At 43.7% G+C, this 25,788-nt stretch overlaps 1 protein-coding gene across 3 annotated transcripts in view; it reads right to left on the reverse strand.

Moving 5' to 3' along the window:
- SAE1 (SUMO1 activating enzyme subunit 1) overlaps positions 1-25,788 on the reverse strand; it is a 66,555-nt gene that overhangs the window by 3,228 nt on the left and 37,539 nt on the right. For all 3 annotated transcript variants that reach the window (XM_045510623.1, XM_010946862.3, XM_010946863.3), the window contains 2 exons: positions 9,156-9,300; positions 1,389-1,458 (listed from right to left, as the gene is read on the reverse strand). In XM_045510623.1, coding sequence (XP_045366579.1) covers positions 1,389-1,458; positions 9,156-9,300 — 215 coding nt within the window. The remainder of the gene's footprint in view (positions 1-1,388; positions 1,459-9,155; positions 9,301-25,788) is intronic.

The following is a 25,788-nucleotide window of genomic DNA, read 5'->3' on the forward strand; positions in this document are numbered from 1 at the left end:
TACCTCTAGGGTTGAGGTGTGAGGATAAAATGAGTTTATCCAAGTAGAGAACACAGTCTTTGTGTGGGAGGCACCTAATGGGCTTTCAATAAATGTTACCTATTATCGTCACTGTCATCTTCACAGACTACAAAAATACACTATGTTCCTGTCCCCCCTTATTCTTCCATCACTGTACTTGTTCCTGCCAAGTCCATAGGCAGCCCTCAGGATCCTTCCCAACACAGTCCTCTGGGCAGCCACTACCAACTGCTCAGATTGGGCACAGAAGGTGAAATTTTCTATCTGTCTGGGCTGAGCAGAAGGCCTGAGCAAGATGACAGGCAGGGCAGCGCACGCTCCTCTCCTCCTTCCCTACCTCCTCACTGCTCATTCTACTGCCTGTGACACAGGAAGGGACAGAATTTGGTCTAGAGAGAAGGACCAGGAAAGAAGAGAGAAAAAAAGAGCCTTAGGAAGACAGTGGGACCATTGAACTGAGTCAAATGTTTTCAAAGCAAATTTACAGACCCCCAAGACAAAGTAGAGCTGGTCTCTAAATCGTCCTCCTAAGCTCGAACCTGACATGAAAACGGACATGGAGAACCATTTAACTAGGCACGACTCTGCTCCAGGAAAGAAAAGGACAAAGCATCACTGCAAGTCCACTGAAGCAGTCAAGAACTTGCCAAAGGCAAATTTAACATCTCTGGGCAAATATCAAAGTACCCAAAGACAGTAAAATATATTTGGGGATATGCTATAGTTTTGGCAACTCAAATGTTCTAGAAGAGACTCAAAAGGCTGTGCTATAGTTATTGGTTAGACAAGGCTAGGTGAAATGCTTCCCTTCTGAGAGGGACCGTGACACTTCCTAGTGTGGCCACAGCCTGTGGGGCTCCTGGCACAGGGTATGTGCCCCACTGGGATTGGTCTCCCCTTCTGCACACGTGCCTACACTGTGTGCATGAGCAGGAGGGAGCTTCAACACCACAGTCACAGATGGAGAGAAACTGGAGTCCCTTCTCCGGGCCTCAGTGTCCACCCCTTAAATGGGGATCATGGCAGTGCCCGTTTCTTAGTGCTGTGAGAAGCAGAACACCTTGCAAATACCATAAGCACAAGATAACTAATGGGTATAGTTAGGGGGTGGCAGACAGCACCTTACGGGCACTCTGTCCAGCTCTGGGCTTAGCATAAAGCAGGCACTCAAAGGTCACTAGCTCAGCGCCCACCTGGATGGGCTGGAGAGAATGGGGCGGGGTGGAAAAGGGAAAGAAGAAAGGGAATGGGTCGGGCAGGAAATAAGGATGAGTGGGGTCAGAGCAACCAATCATCTCTGGGTTCTCGGCACATCGACAAGGTCATGGTGCAGGGGGTCAGTGACCTACTCTGCAATGACTTTTTACCTTCACAATTTCCTGGGCCAGGATCCCTCCAACCACTGCACATACTGGGGCCATCTCGGAGAAGCAGTACCTAAAAGAGAAGACAGATGAAATGGAGCACTGAGGAACAGGAAGGCTTATGGGTAAGGGCATCTGGAGAAGGTCAATAGTGGGTTCGCCTGCATGAAAACATCTCCTACCCCGAGGAGTCAATTCAGACAGCTAATGCTGGCAGCTAGGCGAGAAAATTAAATCTGATCCAGGAGGTTAGTAGGTTGTTGGGAAAGACATTTGAACCTTGGCAGACAAGAACTATTTCACATTTTTTTTTTTAAGTTAAAGGAAAGACTGTATCTCTGCATCCTAAAAATACAGTCCTACAAATATCAGATGTTTCAGTGCCCCGGTCACATTCTCGCAATTCTCTCCTTTACCCACAATGGGCAGTGGGTTCTATGTGCTATTCCCAGACAAATGTCAGGAGCAGGCCTGTGTTAACATGCAGGAGGCCTGGGAAACTTGGGGTCTGACATTAAAGTGCGGGAGCAGAGAATAGTCTTCACTACTCACATAGATAACAACACTTCTGGGCCAGGATGGGGCATCCAGTGGACAAATTTTAGCTAATATTGTCACCTGCCCCTCCAAATCATTCATCTCGGACAGCAAAATGCTTTCTCTCACCAGCTCCCAAGAGGAAGTATGGGTCCCACCCATGAACACAAAGGTATTTTTTAAAGGAGCAAACTGGGGTGCAGGCAAGTTAAAGGGAAAGTGTCCCTATGGAATTCTACCAACAGGAGACCACCTCGAATCTTCTGTTTGGTACGAGTCCTTCCATAAATTTTAAAAAGGGCACATATCTAAACATACATAGTTTAAAATCCAATAGCAACTATTATTCTTTGTAACCCACTGATGGGTATTTAAGCTGTTCAAGACTGCAATCATATATCTTGCCAGAGGTGTCCAAACAATTCCTTATGGTAAATTCCTGAATACAGAATTGCTGAGTCATGGTACATTCTGCCAAAATGCCCTCCAGAAAGGCTATATCCATTCAAATCTCATTGACTGTGCTTCGGGGGTGCCCATCTCCTCACACCTTGGCCAGGACCAGCACTCCCATCTGTTCCCCAAAAGAGGCAACTTTCCCTCCTGCTTTCCAAGGTCCATTACAGAACTATAAAACACATCAAGATCTACACCAAAGGAAAATTAGGTGCTCTACTCATAATTCTACTACTCAAAGATAATCAAATGTGGAAACATTTTTCCTTTAGAAAAATCTCACCAATATTCTATGTGATCACACTATACTAATTTAATATTCTGCTTTTTTTTTTTTTCCTCTTAAAAGTATATTCTCTTATCAAAATGCTAGGAAACCACACCAGTGACATATAGACAACTAGGTGGGATTCAGGTCAGGAATGCAAGGTTGGTTTAACATCTGAGAAATCAATCAATGTAGAGGGCCATATTAATTGAATAAAGGACAATAAATACATGATTACTTCAACAGACAAAACAAGCATGTGATAAAATCCAGCACCTTTTCATGATAAAAACACTTAATAAACTGGGAAGAAAGGGAAATTTCTTCAAACTGATAAAGGGGGTCTATGGAAAATCCACAACTAACATCATGCTTAATGGTGAAAGACTGAAAGCTTTCCTCGTAAGATCAGGAACCAGACAAGGATGTCTGTTATCGCCACTTCTATTCAACACTGTACTGGAGGTTCTGTCCAGGGCATTTATGGAAGGAAAAAGAAATAAAGGGCATCCAGATTGGAAAGAAAGAAGTAATGTGTATTCACAGATGACATGATCTGCCATATAGAAAACACTAAAGAAACCACAGAAAAATTATCTGAACTGTTAAATTCAGCAAGGCTGCAGAATACAAAATTAACATACAAAAATCAATTTATTAGCAATGAACATTTGAAAATGAAATTAAGAATTCCATTTACAACAGCATCCAAAAGAATAAAATATTCAGAAATAAATTTAGCAATAGATGTGTAAAACTTATACTCTGAAAACTATAAAACATTGTTGAAAGAAAGAAATGAAAGACAAATAAGTGGAAAGCTATCCCCATGTTCATGGATCAGAAGACTAAATATTGTTAAGATGGCAATAATCTCCAAATTAATCTCTATGTTTGACACAATCCCTATCAAAATTCTAGCTACCTTTTTTGTAGAAATGGAAAAATCCACCCTAAAATTCTGCAAGAGACCTAGAATAGCCAAAAGAATCTTGGAAAAGAAAAGTTAAGTTGGAGAACTCACATACCGCAATTTCAAAACTAACTACTACAAGTTACAATAATCAAGATGGTATAGTACTGGCATAAGGACAGATAGAGACATATAAATCCATGATATACAACTGAGAGTCCACAAACAAAGAAATACATATATGGCCAATTAATTTTTTTATGGTTAATTAATTTTTGCCAAGGATGCCAAGACGAACAGAATGGGAGAAAATTTTTACAAATCATGTATCTGATAAAGGATTTATATCCAGAATATATAGAGGCCCATTACAATTTAACAATAAACAGATAACTCAATTAAAAAATGGGCAAACGATCTAAATAGACATTTCTCTAAAGAACATACAAATGGCCAGCAGGCAAATGAAAAGATGCTCTACATCATTTAGTCATTAGGGAAATGCAAATCAAAGCCACAATGGGATGCAACTCATTACCCACTAGCACTAAAACAGACAGACAATAACATTTGTTGGCAAGGATGTGGAGAAACTGGAATTTACCAAAGTGCTGGTGGGACGGTGAAGTGGTGTGGCCGCTGTGAAAGTCTGGCAGTTCCTCAAATTGTTAAGCATAGAATTACCATATGAGACATCAATTCCACTCTGGTATACACATACAAGAGAAATGAAAACTTATGTCGACATGAATGTTTATAGTGGCTTTAGTTGTAATTGGCAAATACTGGGAACAACCCAAATGTCCTTCATCTGGTGCACAAACTGTGGTATATCCATACAGTGGAATACTACCCAAAATAAGAAGAAATGAGCTATGGATTCATACAGCATGACGAATCTCAAATGTATTAGGCTAAGTGAAAGAAGCCAGACTCAAAAGACTGAACATGCTGTATGATGCCATTTATATTACATTATTGGAAAAGGCAGAGTCAGAACAGGTCAGTGGTTGCAGGTAGGGAAGAGGCTGATTACTACAAGGCAACATGAGGGAATTTTCGGGGAGGTGATAAAACTTTTCTGTATCTTATTTGTGGTGGTGGTTACACAACTCTGCCTTTGTAAAATTTTATGGAACTTTAAAACAAAACACACAAACAACTCATAGAACTATATAACAAAAAAGAATAGATTTGACTGTATGTAATTTTTTTTTTTTAATGAGGAAACAAGAATGAATTTCACTCTAATTCCCGAACATCCAGAACATGGGATAGTCTACATATAACTGGCCAAAATTCCTTAAAAAAAAAAAAAAAAAGGTTGGGAGGTTAACTGTTCTAGATCAGGAGTTGGAAAACTTGCTTTGTAAAGAAACAGTCATTTTTTTGGCTTTATAAGCCACATGGTCCCTGTTTAAACTCTGTAAAAACTCTACGAAAGCAGCCACAAATAATATGTAAATGAGTAGGTATGGAAAAAAACTCTTTACAAAAGCAGGGGGCAAGCCATAGTTTGCCAACTCCTAGATGAAGAGACATAGAATCAAATGCAACAGATAAACTTTGATGCATCTTAAGCATCATGTCATCGGTAGCCTATCTCCCCAAAATAAAAAAGCAAAATGTTAACAACTGAATCTGAGTGGTATATAGGTGTTCACTACTGTTCACCCATCTTTCTGTTTTTCTGTATATTTGATGTTTTTCATAAATGATTTTAAATCCATGTACAATACTGCATTTGTCCTATAACATTAACTCTCCAATGCTTTTCCAATTTCTCTTTCTTGTAAATATGATAATGAGTATCTTCTGTACACAACTGTTTGCTCACATTATTTCTTTAGGATATATTCTCATTATCAAGAATTATTGGGCCAAAGAGGGAACATTTTAATGACTTCTGATACGTACTTCCAAACTGCCTCCTAAAAAGGCTGCACCTTTTCCAATCACCCCTGCTAACAACGAACACTGAGTTTTTGTTAATCTACAAAGAATTTTGTTGATTTTATATATGCTCTGAAGAAGATATAATACCAAATTCAGCGATTTTTCTCTGGGTAATGGAATTATGAGTAATTTTCATTTTCATCTTTCAAAAAATTTATTTTATTTTTTTATCTTTGCAGGAGGGGCAGGATTAGGTTTATTTACTTATTCTTATTTATTCTTTATTTTGGAGGTGCTGAGGATTGAATCCAGGACCTTGTGCATGCTGCTTGCACTCTACCACTGAGCTACACCTTCCCCATTCATTTTCATCTTCTAAAAAATTATTTTCTAGGGGGAGGTAATTAGGTTTACTTATTTATTTTTAGAGGAAGTACTGGGGATTGAACCCAGGACCTTGGGTATGCTAAGGATGCGCTCTATCACTTGAGCTATATACCCTCCCTGCTTTTCCACAATTTTTAGAGGTTACTTTCCATTTACTGTTATTACAAAATATTGGTTATAGTCCCCATGTTGTACAACACATCCTTGAGCTTGTCTTACATCCAATAGTTTGTGCCTCCTCATTTTCATCTTTGAATTTATTCCATACTATCTTTTCCATAACATGTGTATTACTTCTGAAATTTAAAAACCAGTTAAGTTCACAAAAGAACAAATATTATATAATTCTACTTACCCAAGATACCTAGAACAATCAAATTCATAGAGATAGAAAGCAGAATAGAAGTTCCCAGGGGCTGAGGGGAGGCACAATGGGAAGTTGGTGCTTAATGTGGACCAGTTTGGGATGACGAAAATGTTCAAGAGATGGACAGTAGTGATGGTTGCGTAATGACACGAATGTACTTACTGCCACTGAACTATCTACTTAAGAATGGTTAAAATGGCATAATTTATGTTGTTTATCAAAATAAAATAAATTGGGGAGGAGAGTATAGCTCAGTGGTAAAGTGTGTGCTTAGCATGCACAAGGTCCTGGGTTCAATCTTCAGTACCTCCATTAAAAATAATAATAATAAATAAATAAATCTAACTACCCCCCCCAAAAAATAGAATGTGAAAAAGAATATATATGTATAACTTATATGTATAGCTGAATCATCATGCTGTATACGAGAAACTAACACAACATTGTAAATCAACTATACTTTAATAAAAAAAATTTTTTTTAATTTCTGAACAGTAAGTTATATTACAGATACAAATTATTAACATTTGTCATAAATGTTTATAATAGTGAAAAACTATCAAGAACTTAAGAATGTATCAATAAGGAAATGGTTAAACAAATACCCATAAAGCAGACATGAAACATCATGCAGCACACGTGAGGTTATGGATTTGTATCTGTGACATAAACAGGTCCATGACATGCTGAAAAAAGGCTATCATATGAAAAGCATGATCTCATTTGATATTTAAAAAGAGAAAAAACATGAATAAACATAGGGAAGTCTGTGAGGCTAAATCCCAAAATGGTAGTAGGGGCTACTTCTTACTGGTAGGACTCTGGGTGATCCTTTTCTTCCTTTTTTATATTTTCTGACAATGGGCATCTGTTACTTTCACAATCAGAAAAGCAATAAAGCACTCTGAAAAGAGAATAAATTACATAAAATGAAGGACAGGAGAAGCAGATCACTGACAGATGAGGGAAACAGAGACTTGGGCACAGCTTTCCGTCCTCAAGTGAGCACACCCTGCTCGGAGCTGGCAGTGGGCAATTTGTGAGGGCCACTCGGCTGCCAGACAGCAGTTCATTTCCCGGCCAGCATCCCCATCCCATCTCAGGCCTTCTCTCCACCAGCCACAGACAGATTTCGAGAGGCCATCAAACACCTTTTACTTAAAGGGTAATAATGAGGGGGCACCTGAGCACCCAAGGGTGTAGACACGGAAAGCGGTTTCTGCAAAGAAGATGGTGGGGAAGGAAAACACTCTGGAGAGAAAACCAGCCAGCAGCTAGTTAGGCTGTTAGCAGCTGGGCTGTGCCTTGCTCCTTCTAGAAAGCGGGGCCTCGGCCACTGGCTGGCGATGCAGAGGCAGGCCGTTCATCACTCTAAATGCCCAAATTAGTCACCTGGCTGCATGCTCACGGCCCGGCACCCGGCACTGGGTAAGCCCTGGGGCCCAGCTGGCCTGGCTGGGTCTGCTGAAACTGGAGTCCTGCGTGAGGCTGCCCCTCCTCCTGCTGTGAAGCACAGAGCGGGCACCACTTGCTTCTCACATGCCTTCCTTCCTCTGTCAAGGGATGCGTGCCCGCTGTTAACCTGAGACAGGGACCCCTTCCCAGCCTGCAGTGTCATTAGCCCCTCACCTTCCAGTGCCAACTTACAAAAGCACCTTGTAGACGGCTGCTTCTTTTTGGCTGAGGGCTTGGCAGGTGGCTCAAATCCCACTGCTGGTCTTAAATCAGGTGAGGTTTGCTAGTGACTAAGCGAGGTTCCCAGGCACAAAGAAAGGAAAGGACAGGACAGGACTAGGGAAGGAAGGGATTCTGATTCACTTTACTGCTGCAAAGAAACCACAGTAGTGTGCTGTTACCAGGGACAGCAGTGTGGTGAGATCTTGGTTGGCTACTTACTAAAACTTTGGACGAGTGACTGTATCTTTCCTTGCCTCCGTTTCTTCATTTAATTAAAGGGAAAATATTAATACTTCAAGGATCATTGCAACAATTAAACGCGGCTATGTTAGTAAAGCACGCGAAGTCTTCAATACACGGTGCTATTGTTATTAGCTCCATAATCTCAGACCAGTCATTTAATTTCTCTACGCTCTAACTTAACTTTCCCTCACTTATAAAATGGGCTGTTGTCTAGAGAGAGCATGTACATAAAGCAACTACCACGATGCCTGGTATTATAATACCTGCTCAATAAATTACAGCCATCATTATTACTGCTATAAGCTGGAGGTAGAGCAAACCAGTTTAGGCAGCCCCTCAAATACAGTAAAAGAGAATGAGAGAAAGCAGACGATCCCAGAACTGCTTGGAAGGGGTTCCTGACCTAGTCACTCTTTGGGCCTCTCCAATCGAATCTTAAACCTGATTGTATCACTGACTGAGGACCTATCGAGGGACAGGCAATATCTACCAAATGATAAACCACATTCTTCTGACCCTGCCACTCCCTTTCCAGTAATTTATCCTGCAGTTACACCTCCACACACATGAAATGATACACACACAAGGTCATACACTACAGCAGTATGTAACAACAAAAGCCCGGCCACGAGGGACTGGTTCGGTGAAGTCTTGCTCCCACGCTGGAATACAGAGCTGTAGAAACGAGGAAGGAAACTGCGTACTGATCTGGAAACATCCCCAAAAGATGATGTAAAGTGTAAAAAGAAAGATTCAGCATAGTGTATATAGGTTGTATGTATAGAGAGAGATATATATGTGTATGTGTATACACATACACATATATATATATGACCTGAACCTCTATTTTTTGTATACTGTGGTTATATCAACAGGAGCAGAGGGCCATGGGAGGTGGCAGAATGTGGCAAAGGAGACTTTCCTCAGGGCTTTTGGTCTTAATAAAGCATCTCCCCAAATTAAGGCAAATACTGAAAACAGATGTTTACCAATCCAGGCTAAACCATGATAAATACTGAAACCAACCTGACAAAGTCTTCTGGAAGCAGGTCAGGATTAACGCCCAGGGAGTCAAGCACATCGTTTCGAATCTGGAGCAACAACTCAGAATCTTCCCCAAAGGTATCAGAACTAGGATCTCTTCCTTTATCTGTGCGGAACTTCAGGAGCACTGGGAAAGGAAGAGGAAGACAGGTAAAAAAGCAAATCTTTTCATAATAAATAAATGCATACAAATGTTGCCAATCAAAGTTTTTTTTTCATTTTACAGGAAGTAGTACAGTAATTACAATGTGGGCCAAGTGAACAGTAATACACTTTTCATTTATTCTATAGTCAGAAAGGTAATCAAATAATTACAAAAATGACTAAAGTTACTGTGATAAGAGCCATGATAGTACAACAGAGATCTGACATCACCTACAGTGTGGTGTCAGGTAAAGCTTCCCTGAGGAAGCAACCACTGAGTGAAGTGTGTGTGGGTGTAGGAAGAAGCCGAGGGAAGCTTCCAGCAGAGGGGAAAGGCCCTATTATGACCCAGAAGAGGGGTCAAGAGAAGGCATGCATTCTAGGCATCCGTTCAAAGGATAAACTGCTTCAGCCAGAAGGGCCAGCCAAACGCTCAGACTCATCAGCCAGGCAGGTCATTGCAAACAAAACCTCCCTTACTTCGTACAACCATTATGTCAGCCTCCAGAAATGGATGTTTAATTTTGGATGTGAACCAGAAGAAAGGTTCAGATGATGATGGCAGATCAGAGCTACTGGGTAACAAGACCCTAACAAGGCTTGAATTTTTAGCCCAAACAAAAAGACACAGGCAGGAGCATAAGACCAGTCAAAACGCCAGCACTTTCTATTGCCGTGACACCTCACCCAGATGTCTGCTGCGGGCAGGCTGGGTGGTATCTTGTCCCCCGTGTGCTCCCCAAGGCAGGTGGACAGCCAGCCCTGAGCCCCGCCTCTAGGACAAACACCACCCCCCCCAATCACACAGGCTGTTTCAGAGCAGAAGCAGAGACGTGTAGACCTCTAGGGACCCCGGGAGAGTCTTACCAGTATTTGCTGACTGAAAAAGTGCACTTACTCAGCAAGCTGCTCGCTCTTAATACAAGGGGCTCTTCCTTTAAAAATTAAGATAGACTGAACACTCAGGCAAATGTGAGGCTCTTTAAAAAAGTATTTGGAACTCATCCCAGACTAAGGAATCATTGTCCTTCTCTTTGCTTTTTTTTTTATTGAGTAATAGTCATTTTACAATGTTGTGTCACTCTTTGCTTTCTTAAGACTCACAGATTTAGTTTTGTGACAAGCGGCCCAGGTTGAGAACCACTCTCCAAGAAATAACACGAATTCATTCATTCACCAGCACAAGCGAGTGCTGTGTGTGCCCAGCAGACCTGTGTGCTGAAGGGCCAGTGCTGAAAAAGCGAGTCTCAGTCTCTGCACATCTGAAGGCAATGGGAGGAGGACAGGGAAACGAGCCACAACAGATGGTGTACCCAGAAGATCCTAAACCACGGAGGCCCAGGTAAAAGACGCGGCCTGCTTCTGGGCTAGGCTTTCTCAGACCCCTGATCTGTATTTCTCTGGCAACTTTCACATGCCCAATATAGGGCTCTGCACATCAGAGGTTTTCTTTGGGGCGGGGGGTGTTCCAGAACACCTGTTTTGAACACTGTTTGCTGCCTGGGAATGCTACTCTCTTCTCTTTTCAAGAACACAGCCTCTGCAACCCTCTACTCCACCTGACCACTTCGTGGCCAACTCAAAGCTGATGACAATTTGGATGCTGGTGAACACCGATCTGCCATCACCTAAGCTTATCTTGTAACTGTGCATGTGTTGCTGGAATTCTAATTTGGAGAAAACAAATGCAATCAAGTCAGCACTGGAGGGTAGAGTGGAGAAAAGACTGCAGAAATGGCAGGTAATTGCTGTTTAGACCAAGCCTCTTTTCCAACAATGTCCTGTGAAGACAAAGGAACCTGGGAATCTGCTAGCCAGTCAAGAGAGGATACCCTGAGCAACTGTATGGAATGTCAGCACTTTTCCTGTCTATTACTCCTGAGAAGACAAGACGACGGAGGCAGTGCCAAGAGCAGGCTGCTCGTAACGCACGCTCCAAGGCCCAGTGGCCACCACATGGAAACTGAATGAGGTTGCTTGCTTTCCAGCCCTCAGGGCGGTGGACAGCAGCAGGGGTCCTGCCCTGGCTGCCTCCTGTGCGATCCTCTTATTTCAGTGCCGCTGGGACAGAAGCACCAACAGTCACAAGGGACAGAGAAGAGAGTATCATTTCTTTTCAGCCCTCACCACAAAACTTTTCATCCTTTGGTTACAAAGCATAGCTCTGAGAGCAAACGCAAGCTATTATAATAATTGCAAGACAAACAGTGCTTACTGCGTGCCAGGCACCATTCTAAACATCCACGATAACCTGGTGAGGTAGGTAGGTCCTATTATGCTTTCTACTTTATTGGTGAAGAGACTGAAGTTCAGAAATTAAGTGGCTTGTTCGGTGTAACTGCCAGTGAGCAGTGTAGCAGAAACAGCAATTCTGGCATTCAGAATCTGTGTTTCTTAACCCTAACTGAATCCAGGAGAAATGGCAGGACCATCAGGAATGCAGTCCAAGGAGTCCAAGTGGTCTGGCTCTTTGCCCCCCACCTTGGGAGGACTCTCATTTGACCACATTTTTGTGAGATGCGTTTTCCAGATGGGCCCTGCCCTCTCTCAACTGGTCCATTAATTTTAAGTTACTAGTTCAGTGCACTGGTGAGAAGTGGAGGCGGAGGCCATGTGAAACCTTGCCCATCAATCTTCAGAGGGTGAGACCAGTTTCATCTCAGAAAGAAACAAGACTGCACTAAGGGGAGAAGCAAAGGCAGCCAGCAGCTGGCCCCGCTGTTTCTCTGGGCCCCTGGCCTATTTATTCCTGGTGCAGGCCGCCTGGACGTGGGCCGGCAGCCTGGCACCGTCCAGATACCTCGCTGACCACATCTGAAGTCCTCTCAGGGCCTCTGGGAAGGGGGCCAGTCAGTCCAGCCACTTATTTGCAGCAAAGCAAACAGAAGCTGTATTTTTCACTCGTTTTCTAATGTCAGCACTCCCGTTAGCGGGGGAGGGGGGTGGAAGAAGCCCGATGTTCTAGACGGGCAGCAGCCTCAGAACTGACCCTAGCCCCCGATGAGTTCTTGCTTATTAAATTCTCCTCTTTGTTCTGCTGTCTGCCCTCCCAAACAGCCAGACACACACACATCACTGTTGACTCTGCATTTCTGAAGAGCACCTCCCCACCACTTTTCAGACTATGAAACTATTCCATTAAGATCAAATACTGTCAGGGATGGAGAGCCACCCTGCCCAAGATGACTCATAGAAATATATCAAAACACTGCACAAAATAAGAGTCCCCAACTTGATTAACTTCCTGTGAGCCTTTTAATTAACTCAGTTGCTGGAGTCCAGGGGGCTGATATGCATTGCTACAGAGGAAAGGCTGGTGTCTCTGCTTGAGTTCAGGATTTGTCCACGTAACGGACAAAACGAACTCTGAAAAGGGGAGACCAAGGACCTTTTCACATATTAGGAGGAAAACTGTGCATGTGTGAATAAACTCTTACTTTTGCAAAAAGAAATTACCTCTAATTCAAATTTAATCTGAATTAGTGTTGTAACAAGAATTTGGGAAGCCATATTATTAATCACTCTTTCTTTCTAAAAAGTTCTTATTGCACTTAAATAGCATGATTATATTTAGGATAATCACTAAGACCATCCCAAAACACCAGTATTTTTATAGGAAAAAAAAAATGAAGCCAATGGTGCAAACTAGCCCCAACCCAACTGCTGTTCCCGAAAACAGTCTATTGAAGGAAAAAAAAAAAAAAAAGCCAAGTCTATATCAAACTGCCTGCCTGACCTCTAAAGCTCTTCTGTACCAGACACCCTGTCCCCATCTCTCAGGTGCTACCCGACCTACTGTAGACCCGTTCTCCCCAAAGTGGCTCACTCAGTGGATGCTTATTATCTCTGGGAATCAGATTCACTCCTGGGTTACACAAACTTCCAAGAAAAGAAAAAATAGCTACCCTCTCAGCCAGTAGCCTATCTTCTAAGGCAAGACACCACGTCTCACAACCAGTCAATTGTTCATTCAATAAATAAATATACACTGATCCCCGACTCTGTGCTGGGCCCTGGGCTGGGCAGGGGAGAGCACTTCGTGAGGGTGACAAACAAGAACTACATATGAGGTAACAAAGGGCAGGAACTAGAAGAGGAGCTCTGAGAGAGCATGATGGGGTGTTACGGGGCGGCCTCATCCAGCAGCCAGGCACCCCTCCACCAGGCAGAACACCTCCTCGTCCTCCTCTTCACGGGCCCGCAGCCCTGAACGCTGGCCCCCGGCACCTCTCACCTCACACGCTCCTGCTCGCTCGGGCCTGCTGCGCCTTCTCTCTGGAAGCCCTTCCCAGGTCTGGGAACTGGGAACTGGCCAGCAGCAGAGCACAGCAGTGGGGAGCACAGCTCGGGATCCCCTATCTTCCTATTCACTGTGACCTCGGACAAGTGACAACGTCCCTGAGCCTCCTCTGTCAAATGGAATCCTAAAGCACTCCGCAACTGTCACTGCTCTCCCGCAATCCCCTAAACCCAGCTTGCAGGCCCCTTAGAGCAGCTGACAGGCCCGTGCGTGCTGTGATTCCGCCTGACTGTGTTACCACCTCTAACTCAGCAGTGAGCGCTGGGACGCAGGGCCTCGGCCCTGGACGATATACTCCGACACTCCCTGCACCCTGCTCTTCCCCTTCACTGTCCTGATCTCAACTTGTGACTTTGACAGTCATCAGTGTAAATTCACTTGTACAAGCATGGACCTGTCTCCACCAGGTTTTGGTGCCCCGTAGGGCAGAGACTGTATGCTTTACTCACCACTACCTACTTAAAGCCAGGCATAGGACTTGTCCCACAGCAGGCACTGAGGAAATATCTGTTCCGTAGGAAGCTTCAGTGTTTGCAGAAGGAAGGGAAACAATCACAAATGAGGGGAGAAGGCTCGCGACAAAGTGACAGGAGGTCCTCACAGACCCCAACCAGGCCTACTCTGTTAATAATCGAACTGAATGATGTTTTCAAGATACCCAGGATGGATCTGTTTCTTATCAAGTATTTACAAACATGCTTGACATGAAATGCCCAGCAAGAAACAAACAGAAAAGGATACACAGTGAACCACTCTGCCCTCAAGATAGAAGCCTGGCTTTCAAGGCCATATCTGAGGGCAAAAGGCACAGAAGAGCTGGCCCACTGAAGCAGCTCAAAGGAGGGACTGGGCTGGACAGGGGGAGCCCCAGTGAGTTCTGGGGGCTCTTGGCCTCTCACCTTCGAGGCATCTGGTCATCTGCTCAGCTCAGCTCCACACCGCTGTCCCTTCCACCAACCTCACTCTTAGTTTTTCTCTTTAACCCAGAAACTTCGAAGTATGTTTGTGCATGTATTCATTCATTCACTTTTTTCATCCACAGACATTTCCTGAGCACCTGCACTCCACCCCCACAGCCTGTGCTGAGCAGTGCCGGGGGCCCAGAAGTAACCCAGACAGCCCCAGGCCCTGCCTTCGAAGGCAGAGCTCACAGTCCACAGAGGGCACACTCATAAGACCCCGTCTGTCACCACGGCCACACAGGACTTTGATCTCTTTCCCCAGAGAGGGTCACCTCCAGAGTTGCCTTCCCTACAGACTTTTTCTGAAACGTCTCTTCTGAGCGCCAAGTCCCTGCCACCCTTTCACCTCTCCAATGAAAGCTAGTCTCTGACCTCATCACAGATCAGCTCGAAACAGAGAAAGAAAGCTGTCTCTTGTTATTTACATCTCACTCTCTTCTGAAAAGAACTTGAGGCAGCTGGATGGAAGTTATTGATGGGAGAAAGGGGGGTACTACTTCTCAGAAATGACCTGAAAGTGAGATGCCAGTTTTTGCCTACCAAATGAAAGATCGAGATTATTCAACCTGAGCGAGGGGCAGAGGGCCCGGCACTGTCACCCAGAGCTGGTGGGAGTGAGTGCCCAGTAAACCATGTGAAGATGTGGTCCTGAGGGTCCTCACCAAAGTTCAAGCCCCTTGGCCAGTGAGTTAATTCTGTAAATGGTCACTGCCATGTTATTTATGCTGCAGAAAATCTGGAATTAATCTCATATCCAATAACAGCATGATTACATAAAATATGATATTGACAGAATGGAATGTTATTCAGCTATTATAATTATGCTTAAGCAGTTTTTAGTCACTTTTTTTGTCTTTTTAAGCAACATTTAGGTTTTAAAAATGAGGCATATAATAGCCTACTTTCAGAATGAACTCGACTATGTAAAAATAAAACCAAATGGGTAGGTACAATTGTTACTGTCCTTATTTTAGAGGTGGGACACTGAGGCTTAGGAAAGAGACGTTCAGTATCACAATGGACTCCAAAGTCACCACACTTCTAACCTCTATGTTTGCCTCCCTGGAAGCCAAGAGAAGACAAAAGACAGGCTAGGTTATTTAAAAAAGGGAAAAAAAAAGAAAGAAAGAAAGAAAATCACTTCAAATGAACTTAACTCTCCACCCCAGAGTCCACCAGTTTAGAATAATGCAAACCACCCATTCAGCCTCCAGTCTGGCCAAATATTCTGCTTTTTCCTCTAAAAAAAAAAGTCAAGTGATTCCTGAGCTTGACTCTCACCTTTAAAGTGGAACATGCTGACTAGTATGAAAAGTATCTAATTTACAGAAAGAAGGGGACAGAAACACTCTAAAATGCAGGGGGAGATTACATAGAGGTCAAGTGTAGAGATCCAGGGACCCTCCTGCATGGCCCCTCATCTCCAGCCTCGCCAGCCGCACCCCCCACTCACAGTGCTACTCTGACAGAGCCCTCTACATTCAGATTCACCCTGTCTGGTCACAAGCAGCAGGGAGACAGGGTCTTTTCTCCAGCCCAGCACTTGAGTGGCACATGACCTTGACTCTGGGCATCTGCTGCTCTCTGCCAACCGCTCTTACCGAGGGAAGATGGCACAGGACATTCCCGTGACTGTTGTCTGACAGTCAGAAAAAAGATGTGAGGCTCTAAACAAGAATTGCAGCTGGGCTTGGGGACCGAGAGCAGCTCGAACACAGGCTAACGTGGGGGTGGGGGAGATGTGGGCCTGCAAAGAAGCAAACAGGGCAGGTTGCGGACAATGTTGCCCATTTTTACAATGTGGTATCGGTGGGCCTGTTTGCCATCTGCAAAAGTGGAATAAGAATTAATGTCATGGGGCTCTTGTGAAGTTCAGATTTTAAAAATGGACATAATGCTATTAGTATCAGTGAGGCTAACAATTAAAGTCTGAGCACTTTGAGAGACGCAGTGTTGGGCGATGCTTAAACACTTACTGTAGGTCTGGTGACCATGCACAAATGACTTAGCTTCTCCAAACTCACTTTTCTCCTGTGAAAATGAGATGGTCACAAGAAGATCTGCTCTCACGAGGGTGCTGTGAAGATTTAATGTGATCACAACGCACATAAAGCACTTAATCAACAATTATCAAGGCACAACATGTGCCTGGCCTTCATTTACCCCCTGTGGCCCCATGCAGCAGACTTGGGGTTATGCCTGGTTGTACTTATTTTTCAGGGTGAGGAGTGGAGCAGGTGCCTAACCAGAGTCGGTTCGCTCACCAGACTCAACTGACCCACTGATGGTGGAAAAGCACGAAACTGCACTTACGGGTCACCTCTGCCCTTCCTCTCACCTCTCTGTGTGGCAGTGCCTTCTTCCTTTCTGAATGACTGTGGTCTGCGTCTTCTACCACTGATAAGACAGGGGCACAGAAAAAACCCAACAAGAAAAAAACACAACAAAACCCACTGCTTTTTTCTTTCACCCTCCTACCAATTATTTTTAAACATTTGTGGTTATGACAGCAGCAAATCAACAAGCATTCAGCTGCTGCCCCGTTATCGGAACCCATTCCCCTGTGGCGGTCCCTTCCTGGGCAGTTCTTGTCATCACTGGACACCAAAACACCTCGGGGGAACGCCAGGCCCAGGAAGCCACGGCGGCCTCTGGCCTGGTTTGCAAAGGTTACAAGTTCTAAAATAAGAAGTTCCCTCTAAAGAGAACTGATCACCTGATCCAGCTGATGTCTAGAGACAAAGTCAATCAAAAATCATACAAAGAGGTAGGCTGGGAGGGTGTTGGGGGCAGGGAGAGCAGAGGAAGGAGGAACCAAAGAAATGAAGTTTTCCAAAGTCTATCTGTAACAGTAAAAAAGGTACGAAGTGCCCATCTTTAAGAAACCTCATGAAAGAATCCATATAATGATGAGAAAGAATGAGGTACAAAATATTAGAAAGTTCTGGAAGAATACACAAGAAATGGCAGTTTCCTCTGAGGTATCTGAATCTCTTACCAAGAAAATATCTTACTTTTACAATTAAAAGAAGGAGAAAATAGAACTATTTCTAAGGGTCTCCTGTACATGATCACTAGGAGGAGGAGACTATCAACATCACCCCCATTTCTATATGAGAAAACAGAGGCCACAAAGTGAAGGGACTTGCTCAAGGCCAGGGAGTATGTGACAAAGTGGGACAAAAACTTTCTTCCAAAGCCAAATCTGGAGACGTCAAGGCTTAGGTGACTAAGAAAGATCTACTGGCAGGAGAAATTAGACATGAACTCCAAATTTGTTTGACTAGATTTATGAACCAAGAACAATCAGCCACCTTAGAAAAGACACTAATCCCCCGTGAGGGCACTGGGTCTGACCTCGCCAGCTCCTGGCAGAGATAAGAGCTGCTGGTTATTAATGAGCCCTTGTTCCTTGTACATGGGGCGTTAAAAGAGAGTGGCAGGGTTCCCCAATACTTTGGATGGTTTAGGCACAGTTCTACAGCCAAATCTGGGGCTCAGGGGTACTGCCTGTCCGTAGTACAGTGGGGAAAAGGCCTGCCCTGAAAATTAGCATCATCTAAATGGCTTTACAGGGGCCTAAAATAAATTAGTGAAGCCACAGGTTAAGAACCAGCAAGAGTCTCCCAACTTGGGACATGTGGCCGCAGTGATCAATCAGTCCACATTTACGGAGTCCCTGCTCTGCGCCAGGCCTGTGCTGGATAGTCAAGAGATGGCAAACTGTGGTCCCTGCCATTAAGTCGACTTTGTTGTCCAAGGGGTGGTGTGGTATCACAGAGGAAGGAAACCCAACTCAGATCAGGGGAGTGATATTCCTGGAGGTCACATCAGAGTGAGCAGTGAGGATAAGTAGGAAGGGACAAGGCAGGATATTCCAAGCAGAAGGAATGAACACCTGTGTGGACATGAGGGGCTGACAGCTAGGGGTGACAGATGTGTGGGGACGGCAATTAGTTCAATGTGAGCATAAGGTTTAGGGAGGGCAGAAGACAGTGGAAAGGAGAAAAGGAGGTCAACAGGCCCTGGGTCTGGGATGCCAATCCAGGAAGTCTCAATTCTGTCCTGAAGGCAAAAGAGAATCCCAGAAGGGTTTTAGTTTTCAGACAGATGGGTATGGTAACTGAAAATGGATTAGAAGGAAGACACCTGAATGCAAAGGCTGGTAATGGTGCTAAGCCACTGATGAGGGCTGAGGGTGAAAGGCAGTCCCATGGGAGGACTCTTGGTCACGCGAGGCTGGACTCCAGGCCCACAGAGCCCCACAGAGTGCTTGTCTGGGGCTCTGGATGAAAAGTACTACCAGTCAAGTTCTTGAACTTGATAAACCCTCTGCAGAAAAGAAAACGGCAAATGGGCTGGAACAGCTCCACTCGGAGCACTGGCTTCCCACACAGGCAGCATATAAAGACATCTCACAGCTCACCTTTAATCCACCCAACAACTAACCATGAGGCTCTGCAGGGGAAAGTAACTCGCAAGAAGTCACCACCTTCATCCTCTGTGCCCCCCAGGACCCGCCTCCAAGCCGCCACTTGTAGTCATCTCTAATAACGTCCTGCCTGGCTCCAGATGAAAGCTGAAGACTAGTTTGCAGTTAGTTAATGGTTTTTATGCAAATATACCCCGTACAGTTGGCCTAACACTACTGCCCAAGGAGGAAATTCCTTTTGCAGAGCAAGGGCCCCAAGTGGAGGCCCTCCCAGCCTGGCTGAGCAGCAGGGTGGTATTCACTATACTGTCTCCCAGCCGGAGCATCAGGGCCTTCTGTTCTCAGTTGAGGGGTGGTACTTCTCTCACAGCAGAGGTCTCTAGGCACCCTTGAAAATCTGGGGGAACCTATACGGCTTCCTGCCAGAGGAAGTGTCCATTGAAAGATGATGAGATGATGAGGATGTACTGTTATACGTGCCCTTCCCATGGGCCCAGGACAGATAAAGCCCTTGGCAGATCAGCCGTCAAATATTGGGATTCTTCCAGGTGCTGAGTTTGGGGAAGTTGTTTTTGTTCTTCATTATTTTAATTTTGACTTACAGAAAAACGATACCCAGAATTCCTGCATAACTCCACCTAGATTCCCCAAATGCTAACATTTCTACTACATTTGTCATTATTTCTTTATGTTTATATCTACACACACGCATTTTTTCTGACTGATTTTAAATCTGCCACTGAATACTCCACTATGTATATCCTCAAAACAAGAGCATCTCACATAACCACAAACTAATGATCAAAACTGTGAAATTAACATTGATAGAGTATTATTATCTGATCTACAACCGTTTTTCAAATTTTACCAACTGTCCTACTAGTATCCTTGAGAGCAAAAGAAAAAAGAATCTTCTGCCCGTGGATCCAAACTGGGGTTCCATGTTCCATTAGTTCTCATGTCTCTTTATTCTCCTTTAATTTGGAATGGAGTTACTGAGTCCTTCAGGACACTTTTGACAAGTACCGGCCACTTATTTGATAGAATATTCTTCAATTCAAGTGTGCCTGATGCTTCATCACTGGACTGAGATGACCTCTCTGGACAGGAGACCAGAGCGGTGCTGCGCCCTGTCAGGAGGCACGAGACCGATCTGTCCTACTTGGAATGTTAACTGTGATCTCTTGGTTGAGGCACAATCTGCAAGGGTTCTCTAGTCTCTTTTGGTAATTAATTAAAAAGTATCCTGGGAGGACATCTATCTTATTTCACAGCAAACTTTTCCATTGGTTTTTGCATCCATCAGTGATTCTTGACTCGAAATAATTTTTACTGCTATGATGATGGTCAAACACAGATTTAAAAAAAATTTCATCGTTCCAGCTTTATTTATTGTTATTCTGTTAAAAAAAAGAACTTTCCCCTCTCCCTCACTTTTTTACTTATTCTATTATCTATCAGTAGACTCAGGGGTTCTTATTTTATTCTATGGGTCATTATAATCTGTTGTGATCACTATTTATTTGATCCTCACACTGTCCCAGATTTGACTAGTAGGAGCCCCCTCAAGTTGACTCTGGTGACCTCTTGACATGACCCATCATTCTCTGAGCACTTCCTTACTTTCTGGCATAGCAGGATGTTCCAAGCTCAGTCCCAGAATCAGCCACTTCTCCAAGGAGTCCTGGCTCCTTGGATATTAACACCCATGATCGGGGCATGAAGTAAGTTCATTGCTACCAGAGTGTCTTTGCTTCTAAGTCTCAAAACCAGAGCTCAGAAATCTATATGCATAAACATGAATACATGTACATACATCTATTTCTATACACACATATAAAAAACCATTAAGTTCATCAGGATGACTCCGATTCCAATCCAACCCCACAGGATTCCTTCTAGCCTTTCCCACCTTCCATATTTACAGGAACTAACTCACTTCATTTTCTGGCAATTAAAAAAACCCTGATTCTCACTATCCACAGTATATTTGCCTATTTGCTCAACCCTGGAATAAACAGTAAATAGTTTCAGAATTGCTAACCCATGTCCCTGTGAAAAACAAACCTACCAACTAGAGTTCAAGATTTGCCTGCAGTTCTTTTTCCTTTAGTCTGAGGGTGTATAGTCAAAATACTGTATTCAAGAGCTATATGGGGTAGTTCCTTTCTAACCCTGCCTCAGTCATGTCCTCATTTGAAATACAGTATCTAACACATTTTAAAATAAAAACATACATGAGTAAATTAAGCCTTTGACAAAGGACACAGGTCCCCTTCTCCTACGGCAGTGGTTTCCTTCCAATTGGCTGATCCTTCAGAAACCTGTGAAGTTTACAAAAACGCATACGCTAGCGGCCCCTAGTTATTTCTAGTCAGTAAATCTGAGCTAGAACCAGGGAATCTGTATTTTTCAAGTGTTCCCCAAGTCAGCCTGATATCTTATCAAGTTGGGAAATAACTGGCTAGAAGAATAAAAACCTAAAGCAGGGCCCTGATCTCATCTCTGGCCGGTTCCCACCAAGCTCCAGGCTCGTGGGGACATGGTCCCTGCACTGCTGGCCATCTGAACGCCCTGCTCCTCTGCTGGCAATACTCCCACCTCCCTTTTACCACCTGCCAAATACCTAGTCTTTAAATTGCAGCTCAGATGCCTCCTCCTCTGCGATGACTTTCCAACTCCCTAAAGACAGCCAAGACCCTCAGCTCCCTGAGCTCCCGTAACAGTTTGCTCTTGATTGTGGCATAATTCACACACATTGAAAAACAGGCCAGCACAGCATGATGGCTTTCTCACTAGCCCTCTGTGACAGCTCTCCTCACCAGGAGCAGAATTATCTGTGCTTGTCTTCTCCACTGGCAAGGAGACTTAGTCTTCTTCCCTTGATGATTCCCAAGCATGGGGTCTGGCATATAGCAGGTGCACAAAAAATGTTTGGTCTAAGATTATTTTGTAGCTTTAATCCTGCAGCTCAAAAATGGCCTAAGTACTTTTCCATGACTCATGAGAACGGACTGAGAAAGCTCAGATTGTCAAGGAGTCTCTGTTAAGTAATTCTCATTTTGAGATGAAGTCCATTTCTTCCTGCTCTGGGCTAAACCTGCATGTTATTGTTCATGCTGGTAAGTGAATGCTGTTTCCATACTAGACCTGATATTTTTAGCACTCCTGTTATGATAAACTCACAGTAACCTCAAGAAGAACAAATCAAAGTCAACTTTTTGCCACAGGAAACCAGCTCACACTTAATGTTTTGCAACATGCCATGGGAGAATAATAAAAAGATGAGACCTTTTGCTCACAGATGGTGAGGCCAACTCTCAAGATAGTGGAAAAATGTAGCAGGAAGCGTTTAGTCTGGCCACCACCTTATTAAGTAAACTGGAAAAACACTCAGCACCCAAACAAGGCAAACACACACACATGGACAGCAGGGCAGCTGCTTCAGAAGAGGCTGAACTATGAATGGGGCAGAAAGAACTGGCTATGTGTGCCAGGCAGGCCAGGACCAGGGTGACACTGGGCCTGATGGGTCCCCAGGGGAACAAGCAGGATAAAGTACCCTGTGGGGATACCAGCGGGCAGGCTGCTGCCCTCCCTCCAGAGTGAAGAAATGACCAGACCAGCAAGCCAGTCACTCATGCAAAAAATATTTATTTACTGAGCACATATTAAGAATTCCATTAGGCAAAGGTGAAACAAAGCTGGGTTCTCCACAAGGTATTCTCACATATGCGTCCCAGCCAAGCACCCTGACCTCACTAGAATTCCTAAAGCATTGTCAGGAATATTAGTCACATTCCTGGAAAGACTCTTGGGAAAAAATTCCAAGGCCTGGGAAAACCTGAAAACAACTTACGTGCCTTTTAAGACTGGTCACAGATGATAGTTCACCCAAAGAAATACGTTCTGTGGCCAACAAGACAAAAAAGGTCATTCGACACGTGCTCTCCAAGATCTTTTCTGCAGCACTTAAGGCCATCAAATGAAAAAAAGCAAGTTGCTAAACTGTGTTTATCAGTTTGGTTACACACACATGCATAATTTTTAATTGTTATCATTATTTTTCAAGAAGAAACTCAGACAATTCTTAACAGTAGCTTCCCCTGAAAATTGGAATGGGGGAAATGGGGAGGATTTAGTGAAGAAAGCTTACTTTTTACACCTTTGTGAATTATTTGAAAATTTTTTATGTGATATTTTCCTAATAAAAATAAATTTCAAGTGTTTCTTGCAGGGGTGGGTTGGGGGAGATGACTGTCTGGGTCAGAATTCAGATAATCTTTGTGTCTAATAAATATTTGAGCCAGGGTTTTGTGTAGTGTAGTGGTAATTCTGTTTCCATAACATGCAGAGCTCTTGATCTGAAATGTCACAAAATCACTCAGACATGCATACTACGGAGGTGAAGAGCACAGTCTACTGGGCAGACAGACCTCGTGGTCTAGATCCTAGCTTTGTCTATAAAACCACGTGTATAATTTTGAGCAAGTCATATGCATGCTCAATTTCAGCCTTTTAAAATTTTCTTCTAAATTTTCTACAAATTATCTCACTAAAAACTGCACTACAAAGTGGGATAACAACTATACTTAAAAGATTGTAAGAGAACATGTCAGATGCTCACTAGCACAGGTAAGGCGGCAAGCAGTGTTCAACACACAATAACCATGCTCACGGGCGCCAACATGAAATCTAGAGAACCGTCTAAAAAGTTGGATATTCCCCAAGGCCAACCCGCATCCCAAAGATAGAATGTTACCAATGTCTGACTTTACAATAACAAAATTAAGGCCACTTCTTTATCAATTTCAGGTGGGAGGTGGGAGCTGGGAGCTGCGCTCAGCTCTGGTAGCCTCCAAAGCTTGTCTTTTCTCCTGACACAAGCCTACCCACTACTCTGTTCGGACTACTGTTACTGCCGTGGCTGACTATCAAAACAGGCTGGGCAAAAATACAGTTCCAACCAAGACTAGACCTTAGGACTAACTGGAGGACATTTTGTTCAAATTAATGAATATTTTCTAGAAAATTTTAAAAGAAATATACTTAAAATGAGTAAATTTTCTGGCATAAACCCCACTTCAATAAAGTTCTTAAAAGTACAAAAATAAAACATACAGAAACACAAAACACAGAAGAACTTATATTTTTTTAGAGTCAGTGACTATTCAGAACGAGATTTTGAGACAGGCAGGCTAACAGTCCTATCACTTTACAGGTAAGGAAACAAAAGCCTAGAGGCAAACTGACCTATTTGGCAAAGGTCACAAAGACAGCTGATGGCAAATATATTTGGCAAAAGGCAACTTTATGTGTGGAGGCTGCTACAATCTCCTAGATAAATAACGAGTGAAGTCAAATTACAGGAGAATATCACAGCTAGTTATATCAACGGCCAATCAGAAAATCAAAAGAATTTCTCTGAAGATGAGAATAAGGTGATAAACTCAGAGTCAGCTTAATACTTACAAGCTGAATTCTGGCAGAATTCTAAGCTGCTGGAGGAACCAGGGGAAGAGACCATGAGAGCCATTTCCCTCCACTTCCAGTCCTTAGTCAAGGGAGTTGAGCAAATATGCACCAACAGAGAAACTCCCAGAAAGCAAACTAGACCCTCATGCTCATTGCATTTGGAACACTCATTACAGTTCCAGTTGCAGTACCTCTGGAAAGACACAAAAGAGCTCAGGAAGACTGAAGAGGGCAAAAAAGAAAAATCATCAGGAATATGTACATGACAATGCACAAGAAAAGTTGGGACATGTCATCTGCTACAAAGAGAAAGGCCCAGGAAAGGCTATGCTGGATATCCAAAAAAAAAAGCAGGAAGAGCACTAGGTGTGGTGTAAAAGAACCAGTTCCTGGGTTCCTGGAATAATCGGGAGACTTGGGTTTTAGACCTAAGATTGCCACTAATTTGTTGCACAGCCATTGGGAGTCACTTCCCCTCTAGGCCTCAGAGAGAGAGAGAGAGAGAGAGAGAGAGAGAGAGAGAGAGAGAGAGAGAGAGAGAGAGAGAGAGAGAGGGAGAGAGAGAGAGAGAGAGAGGGAGAGAGAAGGTTTAATTAGCACTGAGAAGTGGGCTCATTTGTATGCCAAGTCAGACAGCGACTGCAGGCAGTGCTGTTTAAAGGATTCTGAGGCTGTGGGAAGAGTGGCCCAATGGTTTAGACAAACCAGCCAATGAGGAGGCTCCATCAGCCACGTCTGCCACAGGTGAGGGATGGAGAGAGAGTGGGAAGCACGTATCGGCCATCCTTGGCCTAGACAATATATGACACATGGAGTTGTCTCCTTCTTGTAAAACTCTCTATTACAGAACTGTACACACAAAATGGTTAAGATGGTAAATTTTATGGTATGTGTTTTTTACCACAATAAAGAAATTCTATGACTATTAACTATGAACACAGAATTAATCACCAAATCCAAAGCCCTGGAACTTGAAACTAAAAAGATAAATACCATTTAGAAGAGAGAAGTAAACAAATGGAGTATATCATCCAACAAAGTGTCACAGGTAGAAAACTGAAACCCAACAAGATTGCTGCTGTGATAATACCTACACAAGTATGGAATTAATGGTAAACAGTCAATCCCCAAAATTCTACTACACAGGTGCAAGGTGCCCACCACTCCCCCCACACCAAAAGCATTTAACTAGATAAGACAGGTCCCAGGACTGCTCTGTGCAAAGTCTCCTGCACGTGTATCACTTGAGCCCCACAAAAGCCCTCTGGGGAAGATGCTGTTAACACTCCCACGGTCAGAGGG

Source organism: Camelus bactrianus, chromosome 9, assembly GCF_048773025.1.
Source record: "Camelus bactrianus isolate YW-2024 breed Bactrian camel chromosome 9, ASM4877302v1, whole genome shotgun sequence".
Lineage (NCBI taxonomy): Eukaryota > Metazoa > Chordata > Mammalia > Artiodactyla > Camelidae > Camelus > Camelus bactrianus.